The 21,341-nt window shown below is 35.8% G+C and overlaps 1 protein-coding gene across 1 annotated transcript; it reads left to right on the top strand.

Moving 5' to 3' along the window:
• On the top strand, positions 962 to 21,268 carry LOC109831798 (tubulin gamma-2 chain). The gene is made up of 12 exons (XM_020399234.1): positions 962 to 1,178; positions 9,913 to 10,113; positions 10,580 to 10,691; positions 11,464 to 11,864; positions 13,276 to 13,329; positions 13,411 to 13,515; positions 17,810 to 17,884; positions 17,975 to 18,019; positions 18,242 to 18,370; positions 20,102 to 20,206; positions 20,278 to 20,350; positions 21,053 to 21,268. Exons 1-11 carry the CDS (start codon positions 1,050 to 1,052, stop codon positions 20,344 to 20,346), a joined length of 1,425 nt encoding a protein of 474 aa, XP_020254823.1. The 5' UTR covers positions 962 to 1,049; the 3' UTR covers positions 20,347 to 20,350; positions 21,053 to 21,268.

Below are 21,341 nucleotides of genomic sequence, written 5' to 3'. Positions count from 1 at the left end.
TGGAGGAAAATGAAGAAAATGAAGGAAAGTGGGTTTTGGAAAGTGGAGGAAAGTGAAAAAGTGAAGGAAAGTAGGTTTTAGATTCTGGGGGAAACGAAACAAACAACCCCTCATAGCAAGGAAAAAGCGCAGGCCAACAGATAAAATAAATAAATAAATGAAAGGGTTGTTATCATTTAGATACCGCAACATTTACATTGGCATCAACCTTTTTTCCTAATAAAACAGCCGCACCAATTTTAACATTAGCACCCAAATTCTACATTCCCTAGAAAATCCCGAATTTAAATAATTGAACTACTGTATACCCTGTTGTTGAGTCATTATAAGGTACTAGTATGTACCCCGTGCAAAGTACGGTCGTGTTTTTTTATCATTATATTTTAAATTTGCGTCTCTCGAACTTTTAATACATTAGATTAGATTATTGTACACTTAAAATTAAAAATTAAAAATTATATAAAAATATATGTTACCAAAAATATTGCCATATGATGCTTATACATTATTGCTCTAAATAATATAAGGTCAACTCTAAATTTTCTAGTTTAAGAATCTAAAATTTAATATATTATTAAATTAGCCAAATATCTCTTTCTAAAGTTTTGTCAATGGCAAAATTTTGTAGCCAATTACTATTCAAGAGGTCAATTTATTTTGTATCTCGAGATAGGGTTATTTTGGAAAAGTAAAGTAACTTAAATTGATCTTGCTATTATCAATTTCTTCATCTGTCATTTTTCTTGTTCTATACAAAAGAAAATAAGTCTTTATATTTACAAATTCTCTTTTAAGATATATAGAAGTAAAAGAAATTTTTATCTTGGGGCTGTTTTTCACGTAAACTTTATGGCAGCAAAGTCTAAACCGGTGTAAGTTTAAGGCATCTAACTGCAAATAACCCAAAAAAGAAAAAGAAAAACAAGAAAAAACGCATAGATAAATAAAACCCCTCATTTTCCCTCCCTCTTTTTAAAAACAATTCCAGCTCTCATCGCACAAGTGCAAAAACCCTAGATCTCTACTCCTGCTTCCTCAAATCGAAGAAAATGCCGCGAGAGATCATAACGATCCAAGTGGGACAATGCGGGAACCAGATCGGGATGGAGTTCTGGAAGCAGCTCTGCCTCGAGCACGGCATCGGCAAGGACGGCCTCCTCGAAGATTTCGCTACTCAGGTCGCGATCGATTCTGCGCCTTCGTACTTTTCTCCTGAATTTTTTCTGATTTTTTACGCAATTTCTAGTGATTATTATGTGGGATTAATAGTGAATTTCCGTTGATTTATACGAGGTGACGGCGATAGAATAGGGAATAGCCTTATTTTTTTTGCTATTTTTTTCATCCGATTGAGTAATTAGGTGACGGTGTTGAGTTTTTGGCGAATTTTCTTTATTTTTGCGAGATGACGATGTCTGATTTCGGTCAAGGCGGGAGATTAGGGCATAGGAGGTGACTCGTTCGATTCTTGATTCTAGTCTGTGCTGAATGCAAGTGAAAATTTCCTCAACGGGCCTAAATTTATGTGGACGTGCGGTAGCAAACGTCACATTTATGTTCTTTTGATGAGATCATTGATTGGAGCCGCTAGTAAGGCTACGAGAAAGTTTGGTAGGTTCTATGGGTAATTGACGTTGCGAAGTATCAAGTAGAGTGGATAGATTGTAATGTAATAAGCGGTAGTTCTAAAATCTGGACCTTCTGGTTGTTGGTTCTAGAATCCTTAGTGTAGTATGTCTTAAATGCACAACATTCTCAGGCGGAAAAGTTTTTTGAAGAGAGAGTCTTGTATTGCTACCTTCTCATTTTGCTGACGGGATAACGTAGCAGAAGCACACATAGTCACTAACTTCCAAAGAATGGTGTAGTGTTAATTCGAACAGAACAATTCTTAATGGAATATTACCCCTGTATCACTCCAGCTGATGATGAGTATTCTTCTCTGCTGACATAGCTAGAAGTAATTGATGAGTAACAGTTAGAAATTGGTGTGATTTCCGATAATGTTTCTACTCAAAGGTACTTTAAAATTTGCTTCATTTCACCATTATAATCATCAACAACACCATCACTCACACTGCCAACGATGCTAAGGGGCTGTTTGTTTCACCCTTTTATAGAATAGGATTAGTATTTAGGCTCTGACAGTGGCATTTTCGTAATTAAAGAATTCCAAATGAATTCTAATCTTGAGTTTGGTTCAAACTTTTTTTATAGATTACCAAATCCATAAAGTGGTCAAAACAGTGGATTTTTATGGAAACCCAAATCCTCTCCGTTTGAGAGGAATTGGGGCAAAAAGCTGACATTCCCCTGTTCTCTCCCTTTCCTCTCCCAAATCCTCTCCGTTTGAGAGGAATTGGGGCAAAAAGCTGACATTCCCCTGTTCTCTCCCTTTCCTCTGTTCTCTCCCTTTCCTCTTTCTTATTCGGATTCCGCCATGGTGTACTCACCCTAGATCTGGGTTGAGGCTGTTACCGCTGTTCTCTCGCCTCATCTCTTCTTCGCGCCTACTTTCCCGCGGTTCTTCGATTTCTTTTCCGAAGACGAGGCATTCAATCGGATGTTGGCTTCAGGATTTCTCCTCCTTCGTGGCATCGGTGGGTTTGTTCCTCTTCTCACACTTCGATCCCCTTCGCTCGCTGCTGGTGACGATCTCCAATGGACCGATTCAAGTCGCTGAGGCGAGTCCAGGTCCCCTCTCATGAAACCCTAGACGACCACTCACTCGACAACAATGGCGATGACGTGCCTCGAACCCTAGACAAGGGCGGAGAGCAAGAAGATCACGGAGGAGGAGATGAAGGAAGGGAAGCGTCTGGAGATCCCCACCCTTTCATAGGCATGAAGGTCTCAAGGCGAGCTTCGATCTATAGAGAATGCACCGATGGGGATTACATCGGCGTTGAGTCTGATCCCTATCTTAAGAAGATTTTATCGAAGCAAGGTAAGTATTTATCTTGCTTTTGAATTGGATCATTATGCGGTGTGATACATTTTGATGGAATTTTGGTAGTAATATGTTTAGAAGTTTTAATTTTGAGTAGAATTATTACAGTGATTAGCTTGCTAAAGTTGTAGCTTTCGATTTATATCAAGATAGTTATCTCTAGTGTTGATTGAGACTCAATTTAGGATCAAATGGGAGGCTGATATTGTGCGTATGAGTCGATGTTTTGGTTTTGGATAGTGAAATTTGGGAATCTAAATAGATATGATACAATAAAACTGTTTAAGATTTAATTTTTATGTATTGTCTCGATGAAGTGTTCAAAAAGTATGCTTGTGTTTTGTCAAGAAATATTGATATTGGTAACTCAATAGATTTCACTCAAAAACTTGTTTCGCTTTGTATTATCTTTGTTGAATCCAACTATTATGGCAGTAATTTCTTTCATATGCAGAAGGCTACAGTGTTGTTTCGCTTGAAATCTGAATTTTGTGGCTTCAATCCGTTGCTACAGTGATTTTTTAAATGTAAAATGGGCTAGCCGTTGCTACAGTATCGATCCCAAAAAAAGGGTCTTTTTGAACCAAACATGGTATTAGGAATTGGACCAATTCTATAAAAGTGAGATTCCTAATCCTTTGGGTGAAACAAACATTGAATGATAAAAAAATAGGATTCCATAAAACTAAAACTTGTCTATAAATTTTTTATGGATTAGGTTGGAATCCATAAATTAAATAGGATTCCTAATCCTATTCCTAGCCCTTGGTGAAACAAACAGCCCCTAAATATACTTCTTTTTGCATAGGTTACCAATTTTTTTCATAATTCATCTAGCCACAATATCATCTCCTTAGTTAAATTGGCAATTATCTAAGATTTTCTTCTGATCCTCTCTCTGTATGGTTCATGTTTTAGCAGTCTTGTTTTAGCAGTCTAGGCTTTTAGCCCATTACTGAAATTTCCAACTTCTATGTATATAATGTTGAAATTTATGCATCTAAGATTGATAAGTGTAACGTTAGGGAATAAGTACTTACTTGAAATCATATACACTTCTTTGTAAGTAATAGTTGATTAAGGGGGTGCTTTACTGTTGTGCAATCCTAAGCAGGCAAGATCCACTGAAAATGTCAGGTCATGTCATCGTAGTCATTGCCTAGCAAAAAGGTTCTAAAGCTCTCCGAATGGATTGCTATTCTGGGAAATCTAACATGAAAATGTCAATAAATTAACATGTTTACAAAGGGCCAATATTCATGCATATGGCAAATCTATTATAACTATATGCGTTGTGCGTGTGATCGATATTTGCGAATCGTAACTTGTAATATAAGATGGTCAGTTCAATAGAATTCAATCACATGTGTGTTCCTGTAAGACTATTGTTAAGGATCGTCGTCGATGATATTTGGCTCAGAAGCCTACTGAAATCAGTCCTGTTCTTCTCTCACAGTGCACCACCAAGAACACAAAGGGAGAGTTCACTGATCTCCTCCAACCGTCACTCACAAAAGGGGATCGCACAAAGGGGTTGAGAGCACAAAGCTCACAGGAGCACAAAACTCACAGAAAGAGAGAGATCACACAAATCAGAGGAGAGCTCAAGCTCAGATCTTCACCTCACTGTCTCTTCTTCCTCTTCATCCCTCTACCGAGCTACTACCAACCCATTACCCATATATAGGGATGGGGGCAGCCGACACGGGAGAGGAGCTAGGAAAGAAAACGAAGGAGGGAGCCGACCTACGGATGGGAGCTCACAAGCGGCGGCCATCAGATCACGAAGACTGGGAGGTGAGAACCATCGGGTAGGAGAAGAAAATAGAGGGGCTAGGGCACATCAGATAAAAGCTAGGGCACATCAAATAAACAAAAAGGAAATGTGCCTTTTGGTAACGGGCCAGAAGCTTTGGGCCAACAAATAGCAACAATCTCCATCTTTGGCCCAAGGTAGTGCACAGAGAAAAAACACGGAACTGCAGGACTCATTATCGCCAAATTATTACCTGTATAATTACAAAGAAGATACAAGCAATGGAAGAGAATACACTAAGTAAACTCAGATCACAAAGATCGGGGTAAAATCACCAAGCATACCAAGTCCACAAAGGACCGAACTCTACCAAACGATCATCGAGTTCAAAGGGGAAAAAATCACAAAGCTAATGAAATCTAACATCAATATGTTTAGTTCTATCATGAAAAACAGGATTTTTGCAAAGTTGAATAGCAGATTGACTATCAGAAAATACAACCACATTTTTATCAAGAAAACCAATTTCAGATATAAGGCCCTAAGCCAAATAGCTTCTTTAAAAGCTTCAGTGGTAGCAACATACTCAGATTCAGTAGTAGATAAAGCAACAATGGGTTGTAATTGGGATTTCCAACTTATGCAAGAGCCACACAAAGTAAACACATAGGAAGTGGTAGATTTTCTATTATCCCTATCATTTGCATAATTAGAATCTACATAGCCAGCAAGTTTGACACCTTCAGAACACTTAGAAAAGGTTAATCCTACATTCACAGAGGATTTCAAATATCTTAAAAGCCACTTCAAGGCATTCCAATGAGGCATACCAGGGTTTGATATATATCTACTCAAGCAACTAATCGCATATGCAATGTCATGCCTAGTACTAACCATGAGATACATGACTGATCCTATAGCATTCGAATATGACACCTTCTTCATATCATTTATTTCAGTTTCAGTATTGGGAGATTGATCCTTACTTAACACAAAATGGGAAGCAAGAGGCACATTCACAGATTTGGCATTAGACATAGCAAATTTACTCAAAATTTTTTTAACATATGAACTTTGGTTTAAAACTAGAGTAGATTTGTTTTTGTCCCTAATAATATTCATGCCTAGGATTCTTTTAGCATCACCTAAGTCTTTCATGTTAAAATTTTCACAAAGATATTTTTGAACATGCTTAATAGACTTCAAACAAGGACTAACAATCAACATGTCATCCACATAAATTACAAGAAATACAGGCACATAGTCTATATTCTTATAATACAGGTAATGATCAGCAGAACTCCTTTTAAACTTTAAAGATTGCATGCATTTATCAAATCTAATATTCCATTGCCTAGGTGATTGTTTTAAACCATACAAAATCTTTTTTAACAAACACACATGATCAGGCAATTTAGGGTCCACAAAGCCCTCAGGTTGGTGCATATAAATATTTTTATCAAGATCACCATGCAAGAAAGCAGTAGTTACATCCATTTGTTTTAATTCCCAATTAAAATGAGCAACTAAAACAAGCATAATTCTAATAGTAGTGAATTTGACAACAGGAGCAAAAATTTTAGCATAATCAATTCCCTCCTTTTGAGTAAATCCCTTAGCTACTAACCTAGCCTTAAACCTAATACTTTCAGATTCTTGTTTCACCTTAAACAGCCACTTACAGTCCACTACAGAACAACTAGCAGGTTTAGGAACAAGTTTCCATGTTTGGTTAATTTTTAGGGATTCCATCTTACTCTTCATAGCACTAATCCATTCTTCAGAATATTTTGACCTTAATGCTTCTTTATAAGTCTTAGGTTCATTGCACTCAAGGGATTCAAACACATTAAAGGCAAACTCAGACATATTACAATCAATCAAATTGCAATCTCTATATCTTTCAGGTTTCCTAATGGTTCTTTTATTTCTATCCCTAGTGAGTTGATAATCATTCAAATCATGCATGTTATCTATATCCTGCATATCATGCTCCACCTCATTAGGAATAATCTCATCTTGATTTTAAATCATGCATGTTATCTATATCCTGCATATCATGCTCCACCTCATTAGGAATAATCTCATCTTGATTTTTAATAATTGTATCATTCAATTTTTCTTCAGAAAATGATTTGGGTTGATTTATAATAGGCTTTTGCTCCACCTCATTTGGGGCATCATTTTCAGGAATAGGAACATGTAAAGGTAAACAAGGAAATTTATTTTCATTAAAAACAACATCTCTGCTTATCACTACCTTAAACCCCGGTTCACTCTTATTCCAAAGCCTATAACCTTTTACCCCTTCAGGATATCCTAAGAAAACACATTTCTTAGATCTAGGTTCTAACTTATCAATCTTTTGATGCACATAGCCAGCACTCCCGAAAATTCTCAAATTATTTAAATCAAGAGGTTTGCCCGTGAACACAAATTCAGGGCATTTTCCTCCTAAGGGAACAGAAGGAGACCTATTAATCAAATAGGCCGCAGTACAAACAGCTTCTCCCCAGAACTTCTTGGAGAGCCCAGATGTGGCCAACATAGCCCTCACCCTCTCTAAGAGAGTTCTATTCATCCTTTCAGCAACCCCATTCTGCTGGGGTGTGTAGGGAACAGATTTATGCCTTTTAATACCCCAAGTAGTACACAAATCATTCAATTGTTTGTTACAAAACTCAAGACCATTGTCTGTCCTAAGAGTTTTAATTTTCTTTCCCGTTTGGTTTTCAATCATAATTTTCCAGTTTTTAAATTTATCAAAAATTTTAGATTTTTGTTTCATGAGTAAAACCCAAACTTTCCTAGAATAATCATCAATTATGGAAAGAAAATATTGGTTCCCTCCATACGTAGGCACACTAGAGGGACCCCACACATCAACATGCAAATATTCAAGTACACTAGTGCACTTAGACTGATTAGGAAAAGAAGAAGTAGGAAAAGTAACCCTATGTTGTTTTCCTAGCACACAAGATTCACAGAAAGGGATGGGGGATATTTTATCACTACCAAAGTGACCTCCTTTATGCAAAATTTCTAATCCTTTATTACTCATGTGACCTAATCTATTATGCCATAAAACAGATTTATCACCTATCACAGAGTTAACAGAATCAAGCACAGGTTCAGCATGACAAATATACAAATTGTTTTGTTTTTCAGCAGTAAAAACAACAAGAGACCCTTTTTGAATTTTCATAACCCCTTTACCCCATTTTCCCTCCAAACCATCATTTTCTAGAGATGCACAAGAAATCAAGTTATAACGTAAATCAGGAACATGCCTAACATCCTTCAAAGTAAACACAGAACCAGAGGAAAACCTAAGGCATACATCACCAGTTCCTAAAACATTGCATTTCTTTTCATTTGCCATTAACACAAAGCCATTCTTTATTTTCTTGTAGTTTGAAAACAAGGTTTTAAAAGGAGTCATATGAAAAGTACAACCAGAGTCTACCAACCAATCTGATTTACACAAAGGATCAGATAACACAGAGTTCAAATATGCATAATCACACAGATTATTAATCATGAAAATCTCACCCATTTTGCCCTCACAGACAGCCATATTAGCATGTTCATTTTGCTGATTTTTCTTAGGCTTAGGACAATCTTTAATAAAGTGACCAGTTTCATGACAATTATAGCATTTTTTAGCTTTAAACCTGGACTTAGATCTACCCCTTCCATTTTTCAAATTTTTTCTTACTTTATTCCCCATTACTAGCATTCTTTTGGTAATTAGACCTATTCTGAGGCCTACCCCTCACATGCATAACCTCACCAGAATTTTTATTTCCCCCAGAATGTTTTAAATCTAATTCCTTACTCTTAAGACCATTGACCACAACATCAAGGGTAACCTCATCTCTACCATATTTAATAGCAGATTTCACATCATTATATGAGTCAGGAATAGCATTTAGAAGGGCAATAGGAGTATAATCATCTATATGTTTATCACCAGTTAACTTAATATCTGAAATAAGTTTTGTGAAAACATCTAGGTTCTCCTCAATGTCCTTAGACATATCCAATCTAAATTTGAAAAAAATTTCAAGCAAAAACATTTTACTGGGCAAAGAGGTTTCAGTATAGAGTTCTTCAAGTTTGTCCCAAAGGGTTTTAGCAGATTCTAAAATTCCAACTTTTCTAATCACAGAGTCAGATAAATTCAAATAAATTGTGGAACAAGCATTTTCGTTCATTTCCGCCCGTTTATTTTCAGTGTCAGAAGTTAAATAAGTCTGATCAACAGCCCTAAACGACTTCTGTTGAATTAAAATGCATTTTATTTTTTGTTTCCAAATGCTAAAATCAGATTTTCCGTTGAACGGGGCCATACCATATTGAATCATACTATATTGATTAGCAGCGGACATTTTTTCAAACAGAAAAAACACAATAAAATACAAATGTTAACTTCAGCAGATAACCGCAGTGGGACAAAAAAAAGGTTTTTCAGCAGATAAATTTCAGCAGTTAAACGCAGCGAATTAACACAGATAATCTTGAAGGTATTGGAAGGGCGACGACTCACCGAGCTCTGATACCACTGTTAAGGATCGTCGTCGATGATATTTGGCTCAGAAGCCTGCTGAAATCAGTCCTATTCTTCTCTCACAGTGCACCACCAAGAACACAAAGGGAGAGTTCACTGATCTCCTCCAACCGTCACTCACAAAAGGGGATCACACAAAGGGGTTGAGAGCACAAAGCTCACAGGAGCACAAAACTCACAGAAAGAGAGAGATCACACAAATCAGAGGAGAGCTCAAGCTCAGATCTTCACCTCACTGTCTCTTCTTCCTCTTCAACTATCATGGAGCTGCATTCAATTGAAAAGGATATTTTTCTTCACTATGTTTGTTCATAAATTACATTCATACTATTTATTTTATTTTATTATTTTGAGCTTTAATTGTTGAACCTCTTTAGTTTTAAAGAAACAGTATCATACATTAACTCAGGGAAGCTGTGTCAGAAGGCAGGAGCATTGAGTACCCTAGAAATTGCATCTTGTGGCATCCCCATAGCTTTTAACTCATGTCCTTACTGATATCAAATTGCATTTTTGGAACTTGATATGTACAAGGATTTTTATCCTTACTTTATTTCCATTTGTGTGGTGTCTTCTATGTTTAGTTGGTAATTCAACTAGTCACTTTATTGAATTATTCTATCAACTTTACTGCAGGGAGGAGATAGGAAGGATGTTTTCTTTTATCAAGCAGATGATCAACACTACATACCACGAGCTCTCTTGATGGACCTTGAACCTAGAGTTATCAATGGAATACAAAACAGTGACTACAGAAACCTCTACAACCACGAGAACATATTTGTCTCAGAACATGGAGGGGGTGCAGGAAACAATTGGGCCAGTGGGTATCACCAGGTTTGCCAACATGATGTTTTAGTTGGTACACATTTTCTTTTGCTTGAATAAATAGCGGGTTATATAAACCTGAACCATCCTCAAATAGGCTTTTGCTGCTATTATTAAGTTTAAGCTCACTGCCAAAAAGTGAAGGTGTGGTATCAAACACATAATTTGGGCGTTCAGTTAAGTCTTCAAGTTATCATTTAGCAAGAGGTTTCTTCCTGCGTCTACTTGCATGCATTTCACATTTAGCATTGTATACCTTCATGAAAGTCATCGTTTCATGTTCCTAAAACAAGTAAAAATTTCAAATTTGGTCTTGTTATGTTTAAAAGTTTTCAAAAGAAGTTCCGACTTCTCATCATTTCTTCTTTATTGATCAAACACTTACGTTTATGCATCTTCTTGCAAATTCTAAATGCAAGGATGTCATGAATCTCATGCTGGCTTAAATCCTGCTTATTTCTTTGTTTCTTAATAGGGAGAGCAAGTGGTGGATGATATCATGGACATGGTTGATAGAGAGGCAGACGGAAGTGATAGCCTTGAGGGTTTTGTCTTATGTCATTCAATTGCTGGAGGAACAGGATCAGGTTCTTCTTTATTAACTTTCTTTGAATTTCCTTTGTTCTGTCACATATTTAATATTTATCTAAGTCATGGTGCAACTTCTTAAGCCTTTCTGTTTAACTAATACATATTAGAGATGAATTTCCAATAAATTATGTCCTCCCGCTGAATCTGGATGTGCAATTTAGCATCTTAGGAAATTCTCATTTAATTAATATAAATAGGTGATTTATTCTCTTAAGTTGGCCTTTTGTCTCATTTCCTTTCAGAATTGTTGCATCTTCTCCTGGTTTTTTATCAGGGATAAATTAACTTGTCTGTAGGAGTAGTACATAATACATTGATGAACTTTGTTAAAAATATAATCAACTGTATTTTTGGTCTTATCACAGCGCCTCAAATTTATCTCAGTTACATTATGTAGTTGTATTGTATTAAACAATGTACCTTAATATGCTGATTATAGAGTGGAGAGAGGTTATGTGCCAGTAATTAATAGTTATGATGACCACTGAAGTGGTAGATGGAATTTTTCTCCTTACAAGGTGTTGCTTGCCATTTGGAGTGTTGTTATTGTTTCATAGAAGTTTCAAGAGAAAGACAAATGCATCTTGCATAACTTTATGTCATTTCTTTTCTAAGAGAATATAATATCTTGCAAAGGAGGCTAAATAATCAGGTAGGCAGTTTGTATTGTATAGTAAAAAAACTACGAGAAGCAGTCTCATTTATCTCTGTCTTGTAAGCACAAGCAATTTGATAATGTTATATCTCTTAACCTTTGCTTTGATGCAGGAATGGGATCTTATATATTGGAGACTCTTAATGACCGCTACAGCAAAAAACTAGTCCAGACATATAGTGTGTTTCCAAACCAAATGGAAACGAGTGATGTGGTTGTCCAGCCATACAATTCACTTTTGACTCTGAAGCGCCTTACATTAAATGCTGATTGTGTTGTTGTTCTTGACAATACGGCACTGAATCGGATTGCTGTAGAGCGTCTCCACCTTACAAATCCTACATTTGCACAGACAAATTCCCTGGTCTCGACGGTTATGTCTGCAAGCACAACCACCTTGCGATATCCGGGATACATGAACAATGATTTGGTTGGACTTCTTGCCTCTCTAATTCCTACTCCAAGATGCCATTTTCTGATGACAGGGTATACACCATTAACTGTGGAGCGCCAGGTTAGATGTTGTTTAGATGTAGCTTTTACTTTCTAAGAAATATGCTTGTAGACAAATTCAACTCAAGATTTCACTATATTGATTTGCCTTGTGGCTAGCATCCACAGCGAACACTATATGTATATCAAGAAAATCGTGTACGCCTAGATGTCCCAAATGTCAAAACTCAAAAGCATGTTTTGTTCCTTCAGCTCTGATCATGTATACAGTGATATTCAATGTTGGATCCTTAAATGCTAAAGTTACCACAAGAAACTTTCTTATGAGCATCTGCTAAGATTTAGTTGTGTGACCTTTTGCAGGGCTAGTTTCCTGATCACATAATATCTCTTGTTTCTAAAGCTTGTCTAAATTTTAAACATGAGAAATTACGCTCTTACGGCATAAAGCCATGGAACAGTCAGTGAGTTTTGTAGTCTGTGGTTAATTATATTTTCCTTTTTTCCTTCTTGCAAATTATCTACAATTCACTCCCACATGAACGTTGAATCGGGATAGCAACTAGATCTTGGTAGCGCTTCCATCCGGTGATATGTTACCTTTTTAGCTTAATGTTGAATTCCTTGCGAAAAATGTTTCTGAAGTGCTTGACACAATTAATTTTGTTATATTTACTAGCTGCCTTATGAGCAAAAATAGGGGCTGCCGTTTTTATGGAAGAAATTTGGAGGAAGGTAAACCAAAATGTTAAGAGAAATGATCCGTATTGCTGGTAAAAACACCAATTTAATTTCCTCTGCCCTCAATATTATTTAACACATGTAATCTGGAAGAGAAAGCAGAACAACAAAGAACATGTTAGAGAAGTTAGGATGGTTACAGGGAGAATAATAGGAGAAAATGGAGAAAAGTAGAGAGGGAAAACAAGAAGTGAAGTAATCCTAAATAACAAACATTGTTAGTCTTGGGCATTTCTTGACCATCAATATGTGCTATATGCTCATTTCTTTTTCACAATTTAAAGTTACATTCCAGGTATTCTAGTTTTGTTCTACTAATTCTAAACTCTTTGGAAGCTGAGAGGTTCTTTCCACCTTTGTACTGAAATTATCCGGTCGATACCCATCAATTAATACTATAATATCATTGGCAAATAACATAGAATATGATATATCATCTTGTGTATGTTGCATAGGTTCGTAAATAACTAATGCAAAGAGATAAATAATAGGGGTGCAACCTAAGGGAACATTTCTTTTGATTTTGGGAGTATTATTCAATGTTTTTGATTCATTATTCTGCTAGTCTCAGTAATCTATGATTTCAAAGTGTGATCTGCCATTTGACCTACACAGATAATGATTCGGCTTGATCTTGATAATATCTGCCATATCTCTACATTACTTTTCCCCCTAAAATTTACTTACTTCGTAAAGTTCAAACTCTGTGTTGGACATTCTTTCATTGTCAGGTTAATGTTATCCGGAAGACTACTGTATTGGATGTAATGAGAAGACTACTACAGGCAAGTTTCTCTTGCTTAATCAAAGATCTGTTATGCTTATACTTTATCTAAATTATTAGTGTGCTTCTTGCCATTCTGTAGACGAAAAACATCATGGTCTCTTCATATGCTCGCACAAAAGAAGCTAGTCAAGCAAAATATATATCAATTCTGAACATTATTCAAGGAGAAGTTGATCCTACACAGGTATTTGTTGAAAGAGATATACTTACGGGTTAACATTTTATTATAGCAGTTTTTTTCCTTATAAAATATCGTTAAGGTAATTATTCTCCAGTAACTTCATCATTTATCAAAATATCATTCTCAATTGTTAATCTAGTTATCTGTCATTCTCAGCCGTTCATGGAATCATGCTAATATCTCATGCTTTTTCTATATTTTTCTACCGCTTGAGAACTCCATGTATCCATGCAAATATCTTACTGCTAAGGAACTATATTATTGCTTAACCTCCATATGAAAGCTATGCAATTTTCTTTTGAGAAGCAGCTGGAAAGTAGCTTCCTCACAAGTTTTTGTTTTCATTCTACCCTTTCTTTTTAAATATAATTGCCAATGAGATCTTTGACTGCCTTGTCATCATTTCGAAAGTTTTTTTTAACCAAAATGGAGTTGCAGATTGAGCATGCCCCTGACAGTAGCAGCCTCTGTCGAGGAATAAATAAAACGTCAACCCTCGGTGCACTGTTAGTCGTTAACCTGGAAACCTCTATAAGTCTATATAACATGAATCACCGCTGAAGATCCTGGTGTAGTTAACCGACGTGGGGTTGCACATAAAGCCTGAATGAACTGTTGAAAGAATTAGGAGAAGTCCCATTCCATTACTTATACAAGAGAAGCTCATGCGGAAAAACACTTTTAACACCAAAAAGAAAAACTGCTCGATAAGAGGAGAATCGTAAGGTTTATCCATTCCCAACTGAGTGACACTTTAACTGTGGAGCTTAATTGGACCTGTGCTGAAAACTGAGATCTAATATATTGGTCTGAACCTAGGAAATGGTTACATGCTTAGCCTCGCCTGTGCTCTAACATGTGACGTCACTTCTGAAAGCACGCTAATGCCATTAGGAAGGAACCTTAGAGGGGGTGAATAGGGTTTATGCTAATCTAATCCGTTTTAATGCCAAATAAAAACTTTACTAACAAATATATCCTAGCACAAGAGATATGAACAATATATGTGCAAGGATATACAAAGAACACAAGGGTAAACAAACTACTAAAGTGATAGGACGATATAAACAATAAGCAATTGACAAAGACGATATAAATAATAAGCACGAATATAAAGGAACGCCAATGACAAACGCAAACAAACGATATGATCACGGAGTTCGGTCCCCACGACCTACGTCTCCGCTCCTCACCTCGAGGAGATCTCCATTATCACAACCAGGTTTTTCACGCTCACCCAAATAACGTATACACATCACACTCGGTTTTCTAGTTCACCGAAAACTTTACAATCACTCACAATATAAACACACTAACTACCACCTCAAGTGTTGGTCTCTAACCCGTGTCTCCCTCAAGTGTTAGGAATTACAACCTCTCTCTAGGCATTACCATCTACCCCACTCCTCTTGGGACGACCCCGTCTCTCACCACACTCCTCTTGGTATACTAGTGTAATACAAAGTGAATCCTCACAATTAAGCTCACTAACAACAAATGATTTGTTCTCTAAACAAGGTGAGAACACAATATAAGCTCACACTCTAAGTCACAAACCCACAACCCAAAATTATACTATGAATGTAAATACAATAAGCTCAATAGGTTGTGTGTGAACAAAAAGATAAATCAAATCAAACTAAACTCAAATAAATTCTAGCTTAATGGAAATGAAAATCAAACATATAAAATAACTAGATTGAGTTTAGGAAAACTTTTCTATATGATAACAAGAGAGAGGGAGAAGAGTTGAATGCTCAAACACCAATGGATGATATTCTCTAGCTCTTGTGAAATTATCTTCACAAACCGAAACTTGGAAATGCTTAAAAGCTTTTTAAACAAACTTAAACCAAAACTCAAACCCTTGTTAAAACACTCTTAAACTTGTTTTAAAACATTCTCTTCTTAAAATGAACTGAGGATATATGGGGTATTTATAGGAAACCCCAAAGCCAAGAAGAAACCAACAAAACCAGCAAAAAGATAAAAAAAACAGAAAGCTGAAAAAACTAACCGTTAGGTCGTCAGTCGACTGATGAGCTGACCGTTAGAGTCAGCTTCTAGCTCGTCAGTCGACTGAGGTCGACTGATGATTTGATCGGTCGACTGATGACCTCATTAGTCGATTGGTCAGTCAACTAAAACAAAACAGAAACTTTTTATTGATTCCAGACATATTCTTCAGTCGACACATCAGTCGACTGGTTGATGTCATCAGTCGACTTACTAGTCGACTGATAACAGGTTATCAGCCTGAATCAAATAGTAAAACTTATTTTCAAACCTTTTTTAAAATTAGCAAATAAATTCTAAAAATTATGAAACTATGGGAAATGATTGTAGACATGATAATACACATGTTACAAAAACTGGTTTTTAAAAAACACATCTCAAATGAGAAATCTCATCATTTTACAAAAATGTCCAAAAACATGAAAACTAAACATATATGTTTTTGACATATTGATTTAAACAAACTTTTAAAACTTTATAAAATAATTTTATAGACTTGATAAAAGATATAAACTATTGTTGTTAAGTCTATAAACCAAAAACATAATGTTTTACATATTTTGCAATAAACATGATTTCATTGACTAAATAAACTTGCTATTTATGAAATCATATATAAGCATGTACAAACATGAAACAAAAATATATTTCCCAATTATATTCAATTGTTTCATATTTAAACTTGAAAACTTATAAAAACCAAAACATGTATATATATAACTATATATATACATAGAAACCAATATAATGTGTGTGTATATAATATTGAGCTTAGAGTATCTAACACACATAATATAAACCTAAAACTAAATTACCCAAGTAATCTTGATCTTTGATATAGCTTAACTTGGTACACTTTGCGGATGAAGCTTGAACTTGGATCTTCAACTTGAATTGCATAGGCTTCAACCACCTATTCCGTCAACCTCCATTGGATATGATTGTTGAAGCGTTATTCCATTCAACCTCTAACTCGTTGTTTTCCTAGAATAAATACGAAAACACAAACACTAGACAAACAACATTAGTGGTAAATTGTTTGTTAAACATCATCAAAACAAAAGGACCCAACAACTTCGAGAGTGCTGATTTATAAAATGGTAACAAAGTTATCGTGAGGGTTGAAAGTTATAAAATTTTCTACTCTAACATGCCGACATACATGGAGCATGGATTGAAACTCGTGCTACATTAGTTAGCAGTAACATTTCTTAATAAAATCTGCTTTAACTATGTGTTTGGTGAGATTTAACGTCCATGTTGCTCTAACACCATCTTAAAATTCTATTCACAATACCAAAACTTTAAAAGCTTTGTGAGGGTTAAGAGTTAATAACTTTATACTCTAACAGAGACATTATATATATATATCTGTATTTATACAACCTAGGTATGAGATTTTGACCTTGCATGATGTTTAAGTAGCTATCAGTAACATTTGAGTATAAAATTAAGTAAATTTCAATTTTCAAGGTGGAAGATGGCTATCATAACATGCAGGATGCTGTCGAGCAATATTGTATGCTATTTTTGTGCAATACTACGCTATTTTTCTGGGTTGGCATAGTAAATCTTTTGGAATATGCGAAGGGTTAAACCTATCTAGGATTGCTTTTTGGAATATTATTGTCCCCAATGTTTTAAATGTCGGATGTTGGGTTCATGTCGGTCGGCCAAAATTCATGTCGGATAGCGGAAATCGGGGATATATCGGTGGACATGAAAAAAATATCGGATTGCCATATCGGATAGGTTGATATAATATCATAAATGGAATCTTCACATACTTGATAATTTTATTGTCTAAACATATAAAAAAGTACATAACTTATTGATGTTAGGATCACTAACCAATTGTAGACACCTGATTTCCGAGTCGGGTTTTTCAAACTTGACCCAATAAGCTTAAAATCGCTTTTTTTGAAATTTGGCCAATATTTCTTGGCCGCAATGGCGCCCGACATACCCGATATTTTCCGACATGTCCCCGACATGACCTCAGAAACGCAATACGCATTGAAATGAAGGATATCATGGCGGCTAGGGTATAAAACCGTCATATCGGCCGCCATGTCCGACATGACGGCCGATATTTAAAACACTGATTGTCCCGATCTATTCATAAGTATGACTCAAAAAATGATAGACTAGCAGTTTCTTTTTCTTCATATTGATACTAGGACCTTCTTATAATTCCTTTGTTTTCAGCCATTAAATTTTGACTGTCGTAGCAATTTTGTGATTTCCATGTTAATATTTTTATTTTTCACTTTAAAATCAGGTACATGAAAGCTTGCAGAGAATCCGTGAAAGAAAGCTTGTAAATTTCATCGAGTGGGGACCTGCTAGCATTCAGGTTATTTGAACAGTATACAAAATTATCCATTGATTCCGTTGAACTTCCTCATTCTTATTTGCTCTGGTCACTAATTGTGATTAACTGCAGGTTGCATTGTCTAGAAAATCTCCTTATGTTCAAACTACGCATAGAGTAAGGGCACCCTACTTTCATCTATTCAATATTTAGACGAATAAATTGCATCCTCTACTTTCTGTTCCCCAATCCCCACTGGAGGAGGAAAGAAGTATATTATGTGCAGAGGAATCATGCTTATCAGTTGTTTTGAGTTAATATTCAACAAACAATTGGTTGTTTCATGGTCCTTGCATGCAATATCAACTATCAGTTTTGTAACTCTTCTGAATTTTATAGGTTAGTGGTTTAATGTTAGCAAACCACACTAGCATACGCCATCTCTTCAGCAAGTGCCTGGGACAGTATGAGAAGCTAAGGAAAAAACAGGCTTTCCTTGACAACTATCGGAAGTTCCCAATGTTTGCTGTAAGCTTACAAAATTCAGCATTTTTATGATATTTTTCCTATATATTCTACTTGCTTACTAGTTTTCCAAGAGTTTTTCTAGGTCTTTGCATGTATTAAGCAAAACACAGATCTTTTGGGGTTTACATGTAATTTCTTGCATTATCAATGAACTCTAGAAATTTGAGAGTGTTTCTTTTAACATTCTTAATTGACAGATAACTACAGAAACATAAAACTCAAGATTAGTGCTCTTAATGTAATCGATCAGTTTATTGAAAGCTAATTTTATTTCAACCGAGATTTGAGAGCCCTCAATAGTTTCTCAAGTTTGATTTGTTTTTGAAAGATAAACTTCTGTGTTGATGTTTATGTGGATAAAAATATCTGTGTATTGGGTTAGGGAAATGCGTTTCTTATTACTAGGAGATATGTTGCACGGGTATGACTGCGGATGCAGACACGGACATGGGTGGCAGATACGGGACACAGCACATTTGTGAAAAATATGATACGAGGACACTGCTATATACGTATATACATACTGAAATAAATTATTTATATGAGATCGATATTGTGTTTTCATTCATTCACATGTTACGATATTTACCCTATAACTTATTAAGTTTCTTTTATCAAGTAGATTATAGATTGAAAAGCAGCTTGTTTTTGAACTAGGTACCCAAATGACCCTTTAAAATCATACTTATGAACTTGGTGTGTGATGAAACGAACCCAAAAAGGATCCAACAAGTTGCATAAATTTGAGGTGAAGTGTAAGGTATACATCCAAGAAATGTATCACGAGTGTCTTAAATTAAAACATGCATATATAATTGAGTACATGTCTGAATAAACATATACATATATTTGAGAAGTGTCCAAGGATTGTCGGACACGGAAACGTATATGGGAAGTATCGGACATGGATACGGGAGCCCATATGAAGATCCGGATAACCTAGATTAGAAGCTTTATTTGAGGCAATTATGACTCTCAGTTGTGTTGATTGATATGCAAAGTCATTCAGTTATATGGTTCCTTTTGAGGCAGGGATTGTTCCTTCTTCCATCATTTTAATTAATTTTTCATAAAATGAGATTCCTAGCTTGTGGTTTATTGGAAGAGAGACAGGTTATTTCCAGCTCCTTGGTAACTCAAACGAAAAGTCTCATTGAATTTTGGAATTCGGCTTAGGCTTTATGTACTGACATCAAGGCTATACAGCTTCTAAGATTGGTTAGATATTAATTTTGAACTTGGGAGCCTATGTTGGTTTTTTATTTTTCATTATTTTCATTGGCCTTGCCTCCTGGTCATCCATGGACATGATTCAAATTATTGAAACCTGTATTTTCTCGTTGTAAAAGCTTTCAACAATGACAGTCTTTGCTCAGATCTTTGTGCTTCGCTGGCGGAATCCTTTTTCACCCTTCAACACTTTGAGGGTCTTGTTAAAGTTTTTTCACTGTGTGAGAAGGAATAGAGAAAAAGTGATAGAGACAATGATCCCATGAGTTTTTAACCATCATGTCTCCCTTTCTGTAGTATTTCTTGTGCAGTTAAAGACCATACATTTCTTAGTGTAATCTTTTTTAACCCTTTATCTTTTATGCGATTAGTTGTTGTTCTGCTTTAAGAAAACACATCAAACCATGATCCTCTATCTACACAGAGATAAGAACCTAGTGTGTATAATAGACTTGTAGAATGAGCATCTGTTTTATTTGAGTTATTCGCTTCCCTCAACAGGATAATGATCTTTCCGAGTTTGATGAGTCCCGAGAAATAATAGAAAGCTTGGTTGATGAATACAAGGCATGCGAGTCACCAGATTATATCAAATGGGGGATGGAGGTAGTTTACACTGAAACTGTGAAGTTAAACTAAATACACTTACAGTAATCTTAATAACAAATTAAATGCAGGATGCTGATAGATCATTGACAGGAGAAGCCAGTGTTGCTGGAGCATTGGAATCGAAATTGACGATGTAATCAAGTAAGCAACATATGTACACGCTCCTTCCAAATGAGCAGTATCTTCTATTTTTCAGAATTTACTACAATCAAAATCACATTACCTTGGTCGCTCCTTCCAAATGAGCAGTATCTTCTATTTTTCAGAATTTACTACAATCAAAATCACATTACCTTGGTTAAACTAATCAATAATCATTGTATGTTTGAAAATTTTATGGATCTAGGTAATAAGTAGTTTTGTAGATATATGAGGTTTTCACTCAACCTGAAGAAAACTATCTCAAATATTTTTCGGCGATCACAGCAGAACATTATGCATCCAATTTTTCTTTTTTTTTTTGCCCCTCTTGAGTGGTGCTTTAGCTATGTATCTAGCAGTTTCTATTATCACGGTCCCACGAGGCTCTGGAGGTTGTTCATATCTTCTGATTTCTTTGTTCTTCCTATTAAAGGTGCCTTTGTTTTGTAGTTCTGAGAGATATGGCAGTGTTTGACGCTTCATGATTAGTTTGTTCAACCTTAGGGCACGAGAATTTTTAGAAGTAAATTATATCCTCACCTCCTTACATTCTCCCTGTACTCGACAACATCGGTTGGTCGTCTGGTGCTATGCAAAGCTCATATTCTCAGTACTTTATAAGCGTTTTTGTTAGGTTGTAATCTCCACCATCTTCTGATGTGAAAACTCGTGTTTACGTGGCTGTGGCTTCTTATTAAACAGGTAGGGCGCGTGATAAGGCAAAAAAGGTACGAGCTTGAATATCGCTACAGAACTCGTCTCTGTTATCCGAAAGGTGAAGTTATTTTGTCGTGTGTACATATGTATGTACGGATAGAATTACCATTCGTGGTGTTTTTGGTGTGGCCTTGTATTCGTGAGAATTTATACGGCGGGGTCTCCATTTTCGTTGTGTTGGGACTGGCTTTTCTATCTAAATGTGGGACCCGTTTACCCACCCTCTCAATTTTCTTTTGAGAAAAATGAATGCGTCACCTCAACCAGTGTAGCA

Source organism: Asparagus officinalis, chromosome 2, assembly GCF_001876935.1.
Source record: "Asparagus officinalis chromosome 2, Aspof.V1, whole genome shotgun sequence".
Classification (NCBI taxonomy): domain Eukaryota; kingdom Viridiplantae; phylum Streptophyta; class Magnoliopsida; order Asparagales; family Asparagaceae; genus Asparagus; species Asparagus officinalis.
The sequence above is the reverse complement of the archived record's forward strand: the minus strand, read 5'-3'. Positions and strand labels throughout refer to the sequence as shown.

Bases quoted from the DNA above. Each gene is read 5' to 3' on its own strand.
- LOC109831798 (XM_020399234.1), top strand. From the start codon at position 1,050: ATGCCGCGAGAGATCATAACGATCCAAGTGGGACAATGCGGGAACCAG. The intron at 1,179-9,912 runs GTCGCGATCGAT...ACTTTACTGCAG, and splicing joins TCGAAGATTTCGCTACTCAG to GGAGGAGATAGGAAGGATGT. The intron at 10,692-11,463 runs GTTCTTCTTTAT...GCTTTGATGCAG, and splicing joins TGCTGGAGGAACAGGATCAG to GAATGGGATCTTATATATTG.